The following is a 20,322-nucleotide window of genomic DNA, read 5'->3' as shown; positions in this document are numbered from 1 at the left end:
GCTCTGTGCTAAGTGCTTGGAAAGTACAATGCAGCAACAGAGACAATCCCTGCCCACAAAGGGCTCACAGTTTAGAAGTGGGGGTGTGTGGGGCCAGGGGATGTGGGCGAGAGGGAACGAAGGTGTTTGAGTGCCTTGAAGATGGTATTTGTTAAGCACTATGTGCCAGACGTATTCAACACCGGGGTGAATACAAACCTGGTTAGAGAGGTCCCTGTCCCACGTGGGGCTCACAGGCTCAATCTTCATTTTAATAATAAAAATAATAATAATAATGGTGGTATTTGTTAAGTGCTTACTATGCGCAAAGCACTGTACTAAGCGCTGGGGGATACAAGGTGATCAGGTTGTCTCATGTGGGGCTCACAGTTTTAATCCCCATTTTACAGATGAGGTAACTGAGGCCCAGAGAAGTTAAGTGACTTGCCCAAAGTCACACAGCTGGCAAGCGGTAGAGCAGGGATTAGAACCCATGACCTTTGACTCTCAAGCCCAGGCTCTTTCCACTGAGCCACGCGGCTCCTCAACGGAAGAGGCCCAGAGAAGTGAAGTGACTTACCAAAGATCACACAGCAGAGCAGTGGCAGAGCTGGGATCAGAACCCAAACTCTAGCCACTTCACCATGCTAATTAATAGAGGAGAGAGAGTTTTTCCTCTGTGCTGATTTGAAATGGAGCTAGAGATGTGGAAAGTGAATGGAAGTTAATTGCAGGGGTGAGATATAAGAGGGGAGAGGTCAGAAAGATCCTTAACGTGGCAATAAATTATGCTGATTAGGTGCAGGGAAAGGGAACTGCCATTTCAGCACTTCTGTGCCCACCTGTGCACCTGGGTCTTCACACATAGCTTTTATGTACAATTTTTTAGTTGTACATGTTAAGCACTTACTATGTGCCAGGCACTGTACTGAATGCTGCGATAGATAAATACTATTGGTTGTTTTATTGATTAGTTTAAAACAAATATCTCAGTTTGGTATCATTTGAGCTAAAAATACTTTCTCCACCTACCTTTTTTGACTTTTTTCTTGAATAGTCATTCTTCTGATGAGCATGGGAGCTGTGTTCTAGGCAGTCCTGCAAGCATCATTTCCCTGCCTGTAAGCAGAACAAATAGTTAACCATTTAATCCATACTTTATGGCAGTGGACTGAAGTCTCCAGTATGGATTTCCCCTTTGCTCCATTCCAAACATTCCTTGAGAGAGATCAGTGAAGTGTGGTAGGTAATGGAGAATGGGAGGAGGAGAAAGAAGAACTATTGAGATTAATTTCTACCCATTTGACATGCCACACCATTTTGTATTCTCCCAAGCAATGACAGTGCTTCGCACACAGTAAATGCTCTATAATTACCATTGACTGATTGATTGAAATTCCTCACTTGTCCCACCTTCTTTTCATCCCTGTGAGGTCACCATCATCATGATCATCATCATTACATGAAAATAAAAGAAATGTCATTTCTGAGACAGACTGATGGTACATTCATTTGGCTTCCAATAATGAACCCAAAGGATGTTGAGGAGAACAATAGGATAGTGGTCTTCCTGGACATTCTTTCAATTTGGTACAGATTTGCAATCTAATACCACCTACATCTTTCTCAAGCTCCATAAAATTTGCAACTGCTCTCTAAGGCCCAATCAAGGGGGATTTGATTTTGCATCCTTACAATTTGTTGAGGGAAGACCCTTTTCCTCTTGATTGGTTTGAACCTCCCCAGTTGGATTTCCAATGGGAGCCTCCCAATTCCTTAGGACACCCTCAGCCACTCATGGACTTCAGCCATGCCACCTCTCAGTCACTGTCTTTCCAGACAAATTCCTAGTCAATACTTGCAGGAAACCTGCTCCATCTCCCCAGTCAATTACCTCTTCCGGCACTACTGTCTTCTTCCTAAGGTTCAGCCATCCCAGGTGAATTCAGTATCAATCAATCAAGCAGTATCTCAGGTGAGGCAAATTCACCTTTGCAAATTCCTATCCTCCTCAATATTGTTTAATTTTGTTAAATTGTTAAATGAGAAGCAGTGTGCTTAGTGGATAGAGCACGGCCCTGGGGATCAGAAAGATCCGGGTTCTAATCCCAGCTCTGCTACTTTGTCTGCTGTGTGACCTTGGGGAAATAACTTCTCAGAGACCCGGTTACCTCATCCGTCAATGGGGATTAAGACTGTGAACCCCAGGTGGGACATGGACTGTGTCCAATCTGATTAGCTTGTACCTACCTTATTATAATGCCTTGCACACAGTAAGTACTTAAAAATTATATTTAAAAATACTGACCATTTAGGGCATTAAATAAGAGTTTCTCATATGGTTGGATGATGTAATTCTGACTGTATATGTTTGAATGAATTAATAGAATTGAATGGATGAATGTATCAGACATTTCATTTTGTTGTCATGGTATTTGTTAAGCACTTACTATGTGGCAGGTGTGCTTGGCACATAGTAAGTGCTTAAAAAATACCATCGTTATTACTATTATCATTATTATTATTATTGTATTAAGTGCAGGAGTAAAGACAAGATAATCAGATTGACATGGTCCCTGTCCCACGTGGGCTCACAGTCTTAATCTCTATTTTACAGTTGAGGTAATTGAGGCACAGAGAAGTAAAGTGACTTCCCCAAAGTCAGCAGACACGTGGCAGAGCCAGGATTAGAACCCCGGTCCTCTGATTCCTGGGCTATGCTGCTGACTGTCTTCCTGTCTTAATGGATTTTACCACCATTTGCCCCAAGGTCTGTTATATTTAGGAAGGCATGATATTCTATTGATCAAGTGAGGTTACAAACACACCTGGCAGTGCTTGGGAATCACCAAGAGGAAGCCCCCCACCCCAACCAGGTTTGCCAAGCTAGTTTAAGCAGGATAACAAAGGGATGTGCATAATTCATTCATTCAGTAGTATTTATTGAGTGCTTACTATGTGCAGAGCACTGTACTAACCGCTTGGAATGTACGAATTGGCAACAGATAGAGACAGTCCCTGCCCTTTGATGGGCTCACAGTCTGATCATGGGAGACAGACAGTCAAGAACAATGGCAATAAATAGAATTGAGGGGATGAACATCTCATTAAAACAATAGCAAATAAATAGAATCAAGGTGATGTACATCTCATTAACAAAATAAATAGGGTAATGAACATATATACAGTTGAGCGGATGAGTACAGTGCTGAGGGGATGGGACGGGAGAGGGGGAGGAGCAGAGGGAAGGGGGGAGAAGAGGGTTTAGCTGTGGAGAGATAAGGGGGGGGTAAAGGGAGCAGAGGGAAAAGGGGAGCTCAGTCTGGGAAGGCCTCTTGGAGGAGGTGAGCTTTAAGTAGGGTTTTGAAGAGGGGGAGAGAAATAGTTTGGCAGAGGTGAGGAGGGAAGGCGTTCCAGGACCGCGGGAGGACGTGGCCCAGGGGTCGACGGCGGGATAGGCAAGACCAAGGGACGGTGAAGAGGTGGGCGGCAGAGAAGCGGAGCGTGCGGGGTGGGTGGTAGAAAGAGAGAAGGGAGGAGAGTTAAGAAGGGACAAGGTGATGGAGAACCTTGAAGCCTAGAGTGAGAAGTTTTTGTTTTGTGCGGAGGTTGATAGGCAACCACTGGAGGTTTTTAAGAAGGGCAGTGACATGCCCAGAGCGTTTCTGCAGGAAGATGAGCCGGGCAGCGGAGTGAAGAATAGACTGGTGTGGGGAAAGACAGGAGGAAGGGAGATCAGAGAGAAGGCTGACACAATAATCCAGCCGGGATATTATGAGAGCCCGTACCAGTAAGATAGCCATTTGGGTGGATAGAAAAGGGCAGATCTTGGCGATATTATAAAGGTGAGACCGGCAGGTTTTGGTGACGGATTGGATGTGTGAGGTGAAAGAGAGAGCCGAGTCAAAGATGACACCGAGGTTGTGGGCCTGATAATCTAAAGAGTCCTTCGCCACTCCCTCTAAAAAAAGCTATCTTGCATCCTCTAATGGTCCAACCTGTCCTTAATTAATCGATCGACCAGTGGTATTTATTGAGCACTTACTGTGTGCAAGGCACTGTACTAAGCACTAGGGAGAATACAATACAACAATGTAACAGACACATTCCCTGCCCTCAACAACACTTTTCCTCCGCACATTTGCCTTCCAGACGGACTGGGCCCTGCAAAGTCCACAGAGCTGAGTGTTTTATTGTAGGAGGAAAAAAAAAAGTGGGAAAGGGGGTTAAGGGGCTAACTCCTGGGTCCCATCAACCTCACACTGGAAAGCTAGCCTTATTCAAAAGTCCTATCAAAATCCAAAGCCAGAAGCCAGAATTTGGAAAGAGTGGGTAACTGTTTCCAAAATCCAAAGACACAAGCCGGAATGTGGAAAGAGTGGGCAACTATTTTGGTGCATTTTTGTGTTTGTTTGTTTAGCCTGTGGTTTCTGTAAACTCATTGTGGGGCAGAATGGGTCCGTGTGTTGTTACGGTCTACTCTCCTGGGTGCTTCGTCCAGTGCAGCACTTCAAAGCTCTCCATCACCTTATTCCCTCCTACCTCACCTCCCTTCTATCCTCCTACAGCCCAACCCGCACTCTGCTCCTCTGCCACTAGCCTCCTCACTGTGCCTTGTTCTCACCTGTGCCTCCATCGACCCCGGCCCATGACCTACCTCTGACCTGGAATGCCCTCGCTCCTCACATCCACCAAACTAACTCTCTTCCCCTCTCCAAAGCCCTATCGAGAGCTCACCTCCTCCAGGAGGCCTTCCCAGACTGTGCCCTCCCTCTTTCCCTCTGCCCCTCCTCCCCTCCCCATTCCCCCTACTCCCTCCCTCTGCTCTAGCCCCTTCCCCTTCTCACAGCACTTATATCTATATAGATATATGTACACATTTATTGCTCTACTTATTTTATTAATATATTTCTGTATGGAAAAAACATGGGCTTAGGAGTCAGAGGCCATGGGTTCTAATCCCTGTTCTATCACTTGTCAGCTGTATGACTTTGGGCAAGTCACTCAACTTCTCTGTGCCTCAGTGACCTCATCTGTAAAATGGGGATTAACACTGTGAGCCCCATGTGGGACAACCTGATCTCCTTGTATTCTCCCAACACTTAGAACAGTGCTTTGCACATAGTAAGTGCTTAACAAATACCATTATTATTATTATTATTATCTATTTTGATGGTAGTGATGCCTACTTGTTTTGTTTTGTTGTCTGTCTCCCCCTTCTAGACTGTTAGCCCCTTGTTGGGCAGGGACTATCTCTGTTGCCGAATTGTACTTTTCAAGTGCTTAGTATAGTGCTCTGCACACAGTAAGAGCTCAATAAATACAACTGAATGAATAAATATGTCATTTAGACTGTGAGACCGTTGTTGGGCAGGGATAATCTCTCACTGTTGCCGAATTGTCCATTCTATGTGTTTAGTACAGTGCTCTGCACATAGTGAGCGCTCAATAAATATTATTGAATTAATGAAAGAAAGAATGAGTAAATGAAGGAAGGAAGGAATGAAAGAATGAATGAGTCGATGAAAGAAGGGGTGAATGAATGAATGAGGAAATGAATGAATGAATGAAAGGGGTGAATGAAAGAAGGGGTGAATGAGTCAATGAAAGAAGAGGTGAATGAGTGAATGAATGAAAGAAGGGGAGAAGAAAGAAAGAAAGAAAGAAAGAGAAAAGAATAGAATAGAATAGAATAGAAAAGTAGAATAGAATAGAATAGAAAAGAAAAGAATAGAAAAAATAAAAGGAAGGAAAGGAAAGGAAAAGGAAAGGGAAAAAGAAAAGAAGGAAAGGGAAGAAAGGGAGGGAAGGAAAGAAAGAAAGGGAAGAAAGGGAAGGAAAGAAAGAAAGGAAGGAAAGAAAAGAAGGAAAGGGAAGAAAGGGAGGGAAGGAAAGAAAGGGAAGAAAGGGAAGGAAAGAAAGAAAGGAAGGAAAGAAAGGGAAGGAAAGAAAGAAAGGGAGGGAAGGAAAGAAAGAAAGAAAAGAAAGAAAGAAAAGAAAGAAAGAAAAGAAAGAAAGAAATGAAGGAAGGAAGGAAGGAAGGAAGGAAGGAAGGAAGGAAGGAAGGAAGGAAGGAAGGAAGGAAGGAAGGAAGGAAGGAAGGAAGGAAGGAAGCAAGCAAGCAAGCAAGCAAGCTAGCAAGCTAGCAAGCAAGAAAGGGTGACTGAGTGAAGGCAGGGCGGTAGGCAGGGCGCGGAGCAGGCGTGGCGGAGGAGCGCAGAGCATAGAGGAGGCGGTCCTCCGCCGGGTAGAGGAGCCCGGGCGGGCGGGAGGGCGGGCGGAAGTGCGTAACGGTTCCGGAAGCGCCGGCGCGAGAAGGCGGCGCGGGGGGGGAGGCGGGGTCCGCCATGAAGCCCGCCGTGGACGAGATGTTCCCCGAGGGCGCCGGGCCCTACGTCGATCTGGACGAGGTGAGGCGCGGCTCCACACGCACTCGTCAGTCAGTCAGTCAGTCAGTCGCCTGTGTATGGAGCGCTCACCGTGCGCGGAGCACTGTGCTGAGCGCTGGGAATGGACAACGGGGCAACAGAGAGAGACCAGCCCTGCCCCACGACGCGCTCAACGGCTCAGACGGGGAGACGGCCGGCAGCGCAAGCCAGGGGCCGGCAGGGCCTTCCTCCTCCTTTCCCCCTCCTCCTCCTCCTGCCACCTCCTCACTTCTCCTCCTTTCCCCCTCTTCCTCCTCCTCTTCCTCTCTCTCCCTCCTCCCTCTTCCTCTCTCTCCCTCCTCTCTCTCCCTCCTCCCTCTTCCTCCTCCTCTTCCTCTCTCTCCCTCCTCCCTCTTCCTCTCTCTCCCTCCTCTCTCTCCCTCCTCCCTCTCCCTCCTCCCTCTTCCTCCTCCTCTCTCTCCCTCCTCCCTCTTCCTCCTCCTCTTCCTCTCTCTCCCTCCCTCTTCCCTCCTCTTCTTCTTCCTCCCTTCTCCTCCTCCCAGTTCTCTTCTTCCTTCTCCCTCTTCCTCCTCCTCCTCTTCTTCCTCCTTCCCCCCTCCCTCTTCCTCCTCCTCTTCCTCTCTCTCCCTCCTCCTCCCTCTTCCCTCCTCCTCCCAGTTGTCTTTTTCCTCCTCCTCTTCCTCCCCCCTCTTCCTCCTCTCTTTTCCTCCTCCTCCCTGTCCTCTTCTTCCTCCTCCTCTTCTTCCTCCTCCCCCTCCTTCTCCCCCTCATTCTCCTTCTTCTTCCCTTCCTCCTCTTCTTCCTCCTCCCCCTCCTTCTCCCCCTCATTCTCCTTCTTCTTCCCTTCCTCCTCTTCTTCCTCCTCCCCCTCCTCTTTCTCCTTCCTCCTCTTCCTCTCCGTCCTCTTCTTCCTCCTCCCCCTCCTCCTCCCCCTCTTCCTCTCCCTCCTTTTCTTCTTCCTCCCCCTCCGTCCATTTTCCTCCAGGCCCGGGGTTGGGGCGCAAGCAGAATCTTTCTGGTTCTGTCTGTCCTGACCCTAAATTGCACTGCTCCTGAACTGCTTACTATGTGCCAAGCACTTTTACTACTAATAATAATGATGACGGTGGTAGTGGTATTTCTTAAGTGCTTACTACGTTCCAAGGACTGTTAGTAATAATCATGATGACAGTATTGGTTAAGCGCTCACTATGTGCCAAGCAGTGTTAGTAATGACGATGGTATTTAAGTGCTTACTATGTACCAAGTACTGTTAATAATAATAATAATGATGTTTAAGTACTTATGTGCCGAGCACTGTTCTAAGCAGTGGAATAATCATTATGGTATTTAAGCGCTAGGTGCCAAGCACTGCTCTAAGCGATGAAATAATAATGATGATATTTGTTAAGCACTTACTATGTGACCAGCACTCTTAAAATAATGATGATGAGGATATTTGGTAGGAGCTTACCCTGTTCCAAGCGCTGGGGTAGAGAGGAGGTAATCAGGTTGTCCCACATGGGGCTCACCATCTTAATCCCCATTTTACAGATGAGGTAACTGAGGCCCGGTGAAGTGACTTGCCTAAAGTCACACAGCTGATAAGTGGCGGAGCTGGGATTATTCATTCATTCAATAGTATTTATAGAGCGCTTACTGTGTGCAGAGCACTGTACTAAGCGCTTGGAATGAACAAGTCGGCAACAGATAGAGACAGTCCCTGCCATTTGACGGGCTTACAGTCTAATCGGGGGAGATGGACAGACAAGAACGATGGCAATAAATAGAGTCAAGGGGAAGAACATCTCGTAAAAACAGTGGCAACTAAATAGAATCAAGGCGATGTACATTTCATTAACAAAATAAATAGGGTAATGGAAATATATAGAGTTGAGCGGACGAGTACAGTGCTGTGGGGATGGGAAGGGAGAGGTGGAGGAGCAGAGGGAAAGGGGGAAAAGAGGGTTTAGCTGCGGAGAGGTAAAGGGGGGGTGGCAGAGGGAGAAGAGGAGCTTAGTCTGGGAAGGCCTCTTGGAGGAGGTGAGTTTTAAGTAGGGTTTTGAAGAGGGGAAGAGAATCAGTTTGGCGGAGGTGAGGAGGGAGGGCGTTCCAGGACCGCGGGAGGACGTGGCCCAGGAGTCGACGGCGGGATAGGCGAGACCGAGGGACGGTGAGGAGGTGGGCGGCAGAGGAGCGGAGCGTGCGGGGTGGGCGGTAGAAAGGGAGAAGGGAGGAGAGGTAGGAAGGGGCAAGGTGATGGAGAGCCTTGAAGCCTAGAGTGAGGAGTTTTTGTTTGGAGCGGAGGTTGATAGGCAACCACTGGAGGTGTTTAAGAAGGGGAGTGACATGCCCAGATCATTTCTGCAGGAAGATGAGCCGGGCAGCAGAGTGAAGAATAGACTGGAGCGGGGCGAGAGACGAGGAAGGGAGGTCAGAGAGAAGGCCGACAGTACCAAGGCTGACACAAGGCTAATTAGAACCCATGACCTCTGACTCCCAAGCCCATGCTCTTTCCGCTAAGTCACATTGCTTCTCTAATTATGGTACTCGTTAAGCACTTACTATGTATGTGCCGAGCACTGTTCCAAGTACTGGAATAATAATGATTGTATTTGTTAAGCACTTACTATGTGCCAAGCATTGTTAGTAATAACAACAATGATGGTATTAAGTGCTCACCGTGTGCCGAGCACTGTTGTAAGCGCTGGGGTTGATACAAGGTCACGAGGATGTCCCACGTGGGGCTCACAGTCCTAATCACCATTTGATGGGTGAGGGAGCTGAGGCCCAGAGAAATAAAGTGATTTGCCCAAGGTCACACAGCAGAGAACTCCTAATCCTCCTCGACCTCTCAGCTGCCTTTGACACTGTCGACCATCCCCTTCTCTTCCACACCTTATCTCACCTTGGCTTCACGGACTCCGTCCTCTCCCGGTTCCCTTATCTTTCTGCCCGGTCATTCTCGGTCTCCTTCGTGGGCTCCTCCTCCCCCTCCCATCCTCTAACTGTTGGGGTTCCCCAAGGGTCAGTTCTTGGCCCTCTTCTGTTCTCCATTTACACTCACTCCCTTGATGAACTCATTCGCTCTCACGGCTTCAACTGTCATCTCTATGCAGATGACACACAGATCTACATCTCTGCTCCTGTCCTCTCCCCCTCCCTTCAGGCACATATCTCCTCCTGCCTGCAGGACGTCTCTACCTGGACGTCTGGCCGACACCAAAACTCAACATGTCCAAAACTGAGCTCCTCATCTTCCCTCCCAAGCCCTGTCCTCTTCCTGACTTCCCTGTCACCGTGGATGGCACGACCATCCTTCCCGTCTCTCAAGCCCGCAACCTTGGGGTCATCCTTGACTCGGCTCTCTCATTCACCCCACACATCCGATCCGTCACCAAGGCCTGCCGGTCTCACCTTTATAATATCGCCAAGATCCACCCTTTCCTCTCCACCCAAACGGCTCTCTTACTGGTACGGGCTCTCATAATATCCCGGCTGGATTTTTGTGTCAGCCTTCTCTCTGTTCTCCCTTCCTCCTGTCTCTCCCCACCTCCAGTCTATTCTTCACTCCCCTGCCTGGCTCATCTTCCTGCAGAAACACTCTGGGCATGTCACTCCCCTTCTTAAAAACCTCCAGTGGTTGTCTGTCAACCGCCGCACGAAACAGAAACTCCTCACTCTTGGCTTCCAAGCTGTCCATCACCTTGCCCCCTCCTACCTCTTCTCCCTTCTCTCTTTCCACTGCCCACCCTGCATGCTCCGCTCCTCTGCCGCCCACCTCCTCACCGTCCCCCATTCGTTCCTGTCCCACCGTCGACCCCTGGTCCACATCCTCCCGCTGTCCTCGAATGCCCTCCCTCTCAGTGGAACGTACCCGGGCTTAGGAGTCAGAGGTTGTGGGTTCTAATCCCAGCTCCGCCGCTTAGCTGTGTGACCTTGGACAAGTCACTTCACTTCTCGGTGCCTAAGTGACCTCATCTGTAAAATGGGGATGAAGACTGTGAGCCTCACGTGGGACAACCTTATTACTCTGTATCTACCCCAGCACCTAGAACAGTGCTCGGCACATAGTAAGCGCTTAACAAATACCAAAATTATTATTATCCGCCAAACTAACTCTCTTCCCTTCCTCAAAGCCCTACTGAGAGCTCACCTCCTCCAGGAGGCCTTCCCAGACTGAGCTTCCCCTTTTCCCTCTGCCCTGCCTCCCCTCCCCATTCCCCCTACTCCCTCCCTCTGCTCTACCCCTTCCCCTCCCCTCAGCACTGTGCATATTTATATATGTTATTTATTACCCTATTGATTTTGTTTGTGGTCTATATCTCCATGATTCTATTTATCTTGATGATGTTGTCTTGTTTTGTTCTGTTTTGCTTTGCTGTCTGGCTCCCCTGATTAGACTGTAAGCCCGTCATTTGGCAGAGATGGTCTCTGTCTGTTGCCAAATTGTCCATTCCAAGTGCTTAGTCCAGTGCTGTGCACACAGTAAGCACTCAGTTAATACTATTGAATGAAGAGTGGTGGAGCCAGGATATAAAGACATGAAAGACAAATTATCCATACCCTCCCAGGGTTTATTTTTAATGAGACAATTTGTCAAAAATGTTCCAAGTAATAATAGTAATGATGGTATTTGAGTGCTTACTATGTGCCAAACACAAGGTAATCAGGTTGTGATCAGATGAGGGAACTGAGGCACAGAGAAGTTGAGTGACTTGCTCAAAGTCACATAGCTAAGAAGTGGCGGAGTTGGAATTAGAACCCACGACCTCTGACTCGCAAACCCGGGCTCTTTCCATTGAGCCACACTGCTTCTCAAGGTAATAAGCACTTGGAAAATACAGTATAGCCAAAAAGAATGACAGTCCCTGCCCACAACAGGCTCACCATCCAGAGCGGGGGGAGACAGGCATCAAAACAACAGTGCTTGGCACATAGTAAGTGCTTAACAAATGTCATCATTATCATTATTAAAATAAGTAAACAGGCATCAATATAATTAGATATATACATACATGGATAAATGTTGTGGGGCAGATCTCAGTTCCCTCATCCGTAAAATGGGGATTGAGACTGTGAGCCCCCCGTGAGACAAGGTTTATGTCCGACCCAATTTACTTGTATCCACCCTGTGCTTAGTACAGTCCCTGGCACATAAGTGTATAACAAATACCAGAATTATTATTATGATTTATTTTCCCCCTGGAGTAACTGATTGAGTTCAGTGGGTCTTTACTGTCTTATACATTGCATGTCATTGTTTTCATGGTCATTAATAATAATAGTAATGAGTAATTATGGTATTAAGCACTTACTGTCTGGCGGGCACTGTACTAAGCGCTGGGATGGATTCAAGCAAATCGGGTAGGACACAGTCCCTGTCTCACTTGGGGCTCTCAGTCCCAATCCTCATTTAACAGATGAGGGAACTGAGACACAGAGAAGTGAATTGACATGCCCAAGGTATACAGCAGGCAAGTGGCGGAGCCGGAATTAGAACCCATAGCCTTCTAGAGTTTGTCAAAATTGGTCTAAATAGTGGTACCGAGTACTGAAATGAGGGGAAAATGAGGCTCTAGGCCAGGGGTTCTCATTTATTTTTTCCACTGGAGTTACAGATTGAATTCAGCGGATCTTTAATTATACATTGCATATGTCATTGTTTACGTCATCATGTAATTAGGCATTGTATGCTCTTTGGGAAGAACTATATGATAATAATGGTACTAATTAAGCGCTTACTATGTGCAAAGCACTGTACTAAGCACTGACACATAGTATTATCTCAAAGCTCTCTCTAATTGTTTGACACATTCAGTGTGCTCCCTCGCTTGTGAATACAGACTGAACCAAGATGGTAAAAACTAGAAGTCTAATTGCTTTAGATGTCCAAGATGTCAAATAATAGGAAACATTAGTTTTCCCATCACTTGTCCTTTCAACAAAAAAACTGATGAAATTTTAAATATATTCATTAATAGGCAGGAGGCAGCACAGGGCTTTTGATGGATTTGGCAGCCAATGAAAAAGCAGTCCATGCAGATTTCTTTAATGGTAAGAACAAAGCAATTTATTTTTCGTCTTTGATTTGATTTTTAAGGATCCTAAAGGAGCTAATTTTTTTTAGAGTTGAATTATCAGACACTGATTAATCATGTAGAGCCACTTACCTTTTTATGGTTGAGAAATAAGTTAACACTATACTGTCCAATGCAGTTTTAAATTTTAGAAGTTCATCGTAGTCGTCTAAAGATTGAATTTATGATTTTATACCTAGATAGTGGAGGCCATTTCCTATACATTTATATTACATTTAGCATTCTGATATGGGGAATCATCATCCCAGTTAGTTAAACCTATTAAAGATTGGACTTATCAACCAAAACAATCCACCACATTAGCTGACTGTCATGTGTAGGAGTAGTTAATAGCAGTAGTTATTAAGATCGTCTGATGTGATAATGAAATCTTTCTTTTTTCAATATTTCAAGTGCTCATCGGAGTAAACCGATGTTAGCTAGGATGGTCCTATCCCAGGAACCCTAGGGTCAGCATACTCGTTTGATTAACAAAACATTAAAGGCTTTTCTGTCTTCTCAGCCCTAAGAAGTCATACAGTTGGACAACTGAGGCATTTTAGAAGAAAGTGGAGTGGTAAAAGGGGCATAGAAAAGTTTTCAGAGTCCAGTCAGGCTAGCAGCAGGATGGAGGAGCGGGAGGGAGAACGTATAAGAGAATAGCGACTATCAGTGGGGAAAATTTCGGAGCCAATCAGAAATCTAGTGTAGGGAAAGAATATGCCATCAAGACACTCTCGAGCTAAGATCATTCAGGCTTTTTTATTCTCAATCAAGTACTAGTATCAAGTCATAATCACCTTGGCATGAAGTTGGATTTCCTTTCCGTCGTTAAGAATCAGGCATATTCTGTGACTTTTTTTTCAGGCTACCAAATAGATATTGTCAACTAAAGTTAGGAATAACTAGAGCCAGTGTCGTGTTGAAGACATAAAAGTTGGTTGTTCCTATAGCAGTTTCAGGCCTGAACCTACTTTGCCAATGATTGACAAATTTCCATAATCCAGATTGATTAATAAGTCCAAGATTGCATAAGATTTCTTTCTATTGGAACCTCCAAATTCCAACTCGAATGAAACACACATAATTTTAAAAAATACATGTAAGATTGAGTATCTGAAGCTATTATGAATGTGACTTTAGAGGATAATTTAATATTTGATTTTACGGCATTTGGGTCAGTTCTGGGTTTTGGTTTTTTTTAGCAATATCCGGTTTCTAGTTCATATGACTGTTTATTTGGGGTATCTAGCCACGTGACTGGTGGAAACCAAATTACCAGATTTTATAAAGCGTTCTTTGTTTTGAAATTTTCCATACTTACTATTCAAAGTAGACTAAAAGTGTTTATAAATTTGTGTTTGGTTTGTATTAATCATTCTTTTTTTGTCTAGATTTTGAAGATCTTTTTGATGATGATGATATCCAGTAAAATAAGTTTTCCGACTGTACAAATCAAGATAAGTCTTTCTGTAGCAGTGCCAAGGTCCCTGTTTTATTTATCTGATACCTTGAAGATTTAATGGAGACACTTTAAAAATTGGAACATGATAAACAAGAGATTAAAAACTGTTTGTTATCACAAAGCTACGTGACTGCCTTTGTCTTTGATTTAATAAATATGAAGAAAATTCTTCATTCAGTTCTGCTTTTCACATTTCACCAACATACAGCATTGCGATGATCGTTTAAATGAGCATCCATTGTTTTTCTGTCGCACCAAAGTGTGTGTTTGAGTAATGCATTCCACTTACTGCCTAGAATTTCCCCCACTCTGTAACAACAAGTAGTTCTGTGATTGGGATGTTTTTATTCCACTGCTTGAGTAAGGCACCATTGCTAGTCTTTATTTAGTTTTTTTTTTTTAAAGGAAGGAGTCTAGAGGAGACAGACCGCTCTCCCTGTCTCCTCCACTGCAACCCAACCCACAGACTTTACTCGTATAATACCAACCTACTGAATGGGCCTTGCTCTCATCTCTCTTGCCTGCTGTCGACCCCTTGCATATGCTCTCCCACTGGCCTGGGTCTTGTCTTATGCCGTCCTGTCGTTTCTGACCCATAACGACACCACGGACACATTTCTCCCAGAATCACCTGCTCTCCATCAATAATCATTCTGGTAGTGTAGCCTTAGAGTTTTCTTGGTAAAAATATGGAATTGGTTCCTTCCGCCAAGTAAACTTGAGTCTCCGCCCTCTATCCTCTCCCATGCTGCTGCTGCTGCTGCCCAGCACAGGTGAGCTTTGACTTGCAGCGGATTGCCTTCCACTCGCGAGCCACTGACCAAGCTAGGAATGGAATGGACAGTCCTCTGCTTAATTCTCCTTCCTGTAACCGATACCGGGAGAGTACTGGAAACTCTCCAAGTGCTTCCCTGAGGGAGGATCTGGCCCGGGACTCCCCCTTAATTCCAACAGATCACCACGCTCTCCATCTCTAAAGCCCTATTAAATTCCTCATCTCCTCCAGTTAGTCTTCCACGACTAATCTCTAATCTCCCGTTTTTCCCCCTCCCTGGTATAGTGGATAGAACGTGGGCCCGGAAGTCAAGGGGTCATGGGTTCTAATCCCAGCTCCACCACTCGTCTGCTGTGCGACCTTGGGTAAGTCACTTCACTTCCCCGTGCCTCAGTTAACTCATCTGTAAAATGGGGATCGAGACTGTGAGCCCCAAGTAGGACAGGGACTGGGTCCAAGCTGATTTGCTTGTATCCACCCCAGGACTTAATATAGTGTCTGGCACAGAGTGAGTGCTTAGCGAACACCATCAATATTAATTTTATAATAATTATTACATATGCTCTTAGACTTATACTTGAGCTCTTAGTTTCTTCCCACCCCACACATCCATGGTGACTTATTTTCAGATTCTTATACTCGGTTTACTTGGTTGGTTCCCCTAATCAATTTTAATCTCTCTTTTGGATTTTAAATTATTTGAGGGCAGGGATCATGACTACTTAATTGTGGTATTTAAGCACGTGCTATTTGTCAAATACTACTAAGCGTTGGGGTAGATCCCAGTTAATCAGGTCAGCCGCAGCCCATAGGTCACACTACTCAATTGGACTCTAAGCTTTTGATACAGTGTTACACAGACAGGGACAAGCTGGAAATTCATTTTCCAGCAGTGACTAGATGTATTGTCTGGACCTTAGTGATCTACCAACTCAGCTACATTGTGCATTCCCAAGCTTGTAGTACAGTGCCCTTCATGCCGTAAGCGCTAAGTAAATGCAACTGACTAGTGTTTCGCCATATCTTTGGATTTTATGTATCACAGTCATTTGAAGCCACTGATATACCAGTATAAGGGAAGACTCTGTTAGACGGTCTTTACGTCCGTTAAATGAGCCGGAATTTGGGAGGACACATAGTGGGCTTCGAGGAAAACTGACAGAAGGCTAAACTCCAAGCCGGATAGGATTCAGCTATCCTATAAGGACCAAAAGGGCACCAAAAAGATAGAAATTTTACTCTCAAGATCAATTCTGTGCCGGTCTACGGACTGTCATTCTCTTGACGATTTTGGGTGGTATTGTGGCTTCGATACAAACTCCGAGAGGAAATTTGAGACTTTAAAGATCCTACCCAAGTTGTTTTCATCATCTCCCTGCTCAACGTGAAGCCCCGTAGCTGCCCTCCATCGGGGCTCCCGGGTCCTTGGTGGGAGTGGCCTGAGAGCTAGGGCTGCCCTCCACTCTTCACCCTGACACTGTAGGACCCAAGAATGAGGAGCTGGCATAAGCCCCTCACCAAGCGGTCCAGACCATCCCCGACATTAGGCCTTCAGGGTCTGCGGGGACCAGCTGTGGCTGGGCCATCCTCACCCTCTTCGCCCAATGTCTGCAAAACGCTCCGGCTACTGCTTGACATCTGGCCATCTCCCAAACCATTTGAATTCTTGAACTCTCCCTTCTCATATCAAACAGATAATTGCTCTCCCTCACTTCAAAGCCTTGTTGAAGGCCCATCTCCTTCAAGAAACTGTCCTTGACTAAAGCCTCTTCTCTTCTCCCACTCCCTTCTGCCACTCTTAGTTGCTCTTTCATTCATCCTCCCTCCCATCCCCACAGCGCGCACACACACAACATATATCTGTAATTTATTTTAACGTCTGTCTCCCCCTCTAGACTGAGAGCTCGTTTTGGGCAGGAATGTGTCTGTTTACTATATTGTATTCTCCCAAGTGCTTAGTTCAGGACTTTGCACACAATAAGTGCTCAATAAATCTGATTTATTAAATTGCTCTATTGTTGGTTTGACAAGTGAACAGTGGGAGTGTTGCTTTGAAAGCCCCTTTATTTACATAGTGATGGTGATTGTGGTATTTAAGCACTCACTAGGTGCCATGCACTAATTTGAGGCCTGGAGGTTGATGGCCTATAATCAGGTTGGACAGAGTCCCTGTCCCACAGGAGGTTCACAGCCTAAGTAGGATGGGGAACAGTTACTGAATCTCCTTTTTACAGATGGCAAAACTGAGGCACAGAAAAGTTAAGTGACTGTCCAAGGTCGTGCTAGAGGCATGTGGCTTCTGGGTCCACTAACTCCCAGATCCAGGTTCTTCCCAATAGACACGGATATGACAGTTTGTTGATAAATGCTCTGTGTTTTGACAGTGCTTCATCCCAGTTAAAAACTGAGTCATCTGCTGAGGTGAGATGAGCACAATATTCCACAATCAAGAAAGGAACAGCAAAAACTTAATAAGGATCAAGATACCATGAGGCAAATCCCCTCTCAGGGTCGCAACTGGAGACCTTCCAGTTTTCTACCAGTCTTGACTATGGGGAGTGAGAGTCAAGCAGAGGCATTTCCATTCCTAGCTTGGGCAGTGATAGCGAGTGGAAGGCAACCTGATACAAGTCAAAACTCCCCTGTGCTGGGCAGCAGTGGCACGGGAGAGGTCGAGGGTGGAGACTATAGTTTACTGCCTGGAAGTCGGCAGTGGTAAACCACTGCCGTATTTTTACCAAGAAAACTATGGATCCACTAGCAGAAGGATTGCAGATGGAGGTGAGGCGTTCTGGGGGAGATGTGTCCATGGCATCACTATGGCTTAGAGATGATTAGGTGGCATAAGTCAAGACAATGAGGCAAAAGCAAAAAACAAGCCAAACATGGTAACATGACACAGAACAGTGCCTCCGGGACTCTAAGTCCCATATTGGCCTTTTCAGTCAGGTGAATTTCTCCGTCAGTAGCTTCTTTTCCAAATACAAAGGAGATAGAGATAGGTAGATAGATAAATGATATTTAGCATTCCCAAACTAATTTTTTTTTAAATTATCTCCATTCACTTTTCAGTCAAGGCATTTTAGTTAATTTTTTGGACAGGCAAAACTCCCATTCACACTAGATTTGAGAATGCTAAATCCTGTCAATTTAATGATTTCTATTTTTGTCAACAAGTCTTCGCAGCTGTAGTTGCCTAGAGGATTTTAGCCAGAAAAATCCTCATGCTGATCCTAATGAATGATGACTGCTTTAGGCAAAAGAGAAGGAAGCAGAGTATACCGATTCTTGCTCAAACCTCTACTTTTTGCTGACTGAATCAATATCGTCACCTGACAAAGGCACATTATTAAGTGAATTGCACATTTATTTATTAAACTGAAAATAGGCAAGCCCTTGTCTAGGAGAGCGGATGTCCACCCAGTATGAGGAGTTATGATAAATTTCTGGGCGGTGGAGGGAGTGTGCGTCCGTTTGTCCAACACCTTGGCTGTGTGGATCACCAGCCTAGCAGGGGAGCCCAAAGCGCCAAACAACACAAATACCCTTTTGCAAATAAACTGGAAGATCTATTTTTGAGTGTCTCGCAGTGTTTTTATTTCTGCCTGATTCATTTCTTCATTTGGATTGCAGTTCAAACAAAAGAAACAGGCATTAATATTTAGAAATACATTTCTTCCAAAGAAGATGTCATATGCAAATAATAATTTGGCCTTATTTACCTTTCTCAGGCTGTCTTGAAACACATGGATTTCCTTCCTTTGTCCTAAATGCATATGCTAAACAGATTAAAATGCCTTTGTGAATATTTGTATTGTACTCTTTCAAACACTTAGTGTACAGCACTCTGCACATAGTGAGCGATCAATGAATATCATTGATTATTTGCATTTTTGGCCTGATAGAATTATTTGCTCAGATGCAAATTCCACATATACCATACAACATTAGTTTATATGCATTATTACTGTGTAGGGATTGGGTCTCTGTTTCAGGTAGTGAAATGTGAAATTTCAGAGTGGAATGTTTTGAGAACTCAGTTCTTCAAAGCTGACATGATGTAAGCCCATTGTGGGCAGTGAACCTGTCTGCTAATTCTTTTGTACTCTCCCAAGTGCTTAGAACAGTGTTCTGCACATAGTAAGCACTCAAATACCATTGATTGATGGTGATTTTGGCTCTAGCACATCACAACAGATGGCCAAACAGAGGCCCATCTCTTGCCTGTTATTTTGTTTAGATGGAGCAACAGGAAAACATGTAGCAAGTTATTTGAACTTAGGGTGATGTAATAGTAATAATAATTATGGTACTTGTGAGAAGTGCTTACTACTGTGCCAAACCCTGTTCTAAGTGCTGGGGTAGATACAAGTTATTTATATTCATGTCTGTGTCCCCCACCTCTAGACTGTGAGCTCATTGTGGGCAGGGACTGTGCCTGTTTATTGTTGTATTGTACTCTCCCTGCACACAGTAAGCACTCAATAAATATGATTGAATGAATACAAGTTAATCAGGTCAGACAGTTCTTGTCCCACATGGGTCTCACCCTTTTTATCCCCATTTTACAGATGAGGTAACTGGGGCACAGAGAAGTGAAGTCGCTTGCCCTAAGTGGCCCAGCAAACGTGGCAGAACTGAGATTACAGCCCAGATTCCTCTGACTCCCAGGCTCTAGCCACTGTACCATGCTGCTTCTCATGTAGCAAGTAAATAGGTAAAGTTAGAATTGAAATAGTATTTGACTATTGCTTTAAAAAAAAAAAATTAGACCTTTTATCAGATGACCTTGAAACTGTAACTTTTGTGTATCTAGATACCTGTCACAGGTCACGTTTCCAGCTGTTTTCAAATATGAGCCAAGAATGTCATCTCCCATCCTTTTGCAGGAACAGAATTTGGAAGCAGTGGGTAGAGAGCATGCTTACCTCTGTAGGGAAGCATCACTTTCCAGTAAGAAAACTGTTAAAATAGATTTCAGAATCCTTTCTCTTGCACATCCTAGAAATAGGACAGGACTGTGCTTGTCATAAAATCAGAAGTCCCACATAGCTGCATTTCAAAATGCTCTCTAGGCCTTAGAATTTTCATGCCCGATTTAACTGCTGTGACTCATCATCAGGGAGTCAGTAGGCTCTGCCTCGATTTAATTCACTTATTTTAACTACCTCAGTTTCTCTTTTTCCAAACCTACCAGTGTTAGAAGTGTCTTGGAGTTATAAGCTTCACTGAGCAGCAGGCCATTTGGCTAAGGATGTTAGCAAAATCCATGGTGCTATTCTACTTTTTCAGACAACAATCAGTCAATGGTGTTTATTGAGTACCTTCTGAGTGCTAGGCACTAAACCAAGTGGTTGGGGGTGTGTGCAACAAATAGTATTCATTCATTCATACTTAATCATTCAGTCATATTTATTGAGCGCTTACTATGTGCAGAGCACTGTACTAAGCGCAGCACTGTACTAAGTGCTTGGAATTTACAATTCAACAACAGAGAATCCCAGCCCACAATGGGCTCACAGCCTAGAAGTGGAGGTAAATAAGACACATGTCTAGTAAGACACATGTCCCTTGCCTTCAAATTTACCATCTCAGTGGGGAGAGCGAGATGGATAGCATTTAAAGGAAGTGAAAGCCTGATGAACAGGGACAAAA

General features: G+C 45.0%; 1 protein-coding gene across 1 annotated transcript; it reads left to right on the top strand.

Moving 5' to 3' along the window:
- Positions 1-6,271: 6,271 nt before the first annotated feature.
- On the top strand, positions 6,272-14,017 carry COPS9 (COP9 signalosome subunit 9). Its single transcript, XM_029078459.2, has 3 exons — positions 6,272-6,389; positions 12,332-12,404; positions 13,822-14,017. The coding sequence occupies exons 1-3, from the start codon at positions 6,327-6,329 to the stop codon at positions 13,857-13,859; spliced, it is 174 nt and encodes a 57-aa protein (XP_028934292.1). The 5' UTR covers positions 6,272-6,326; the 3' UTR covers positions 13,860-14,017.
- The last annotated feature ends 6,305 nt before the right edge of the window (positions 14,018-20,322 follow it).

This window comes from Ornithorhynchus anatinus, chromosome 1, assembly GCF_004115215.2.
Source record: "Ornithorhynchus anatinus isolate Pmale09 chromosome 1, mOrnAna1.pri.v4, whole genome shotgun sequence".
NCBI lineage: Eukaryota > Metazoa > Chordata > Mammalia > Monotremata > Ornithorhynchidae > Ornithorhynchus > Ornithorhynchus anatinus.
This window is presented reverse-complemented; position numbering and strand designations above follow the sequence as displayed.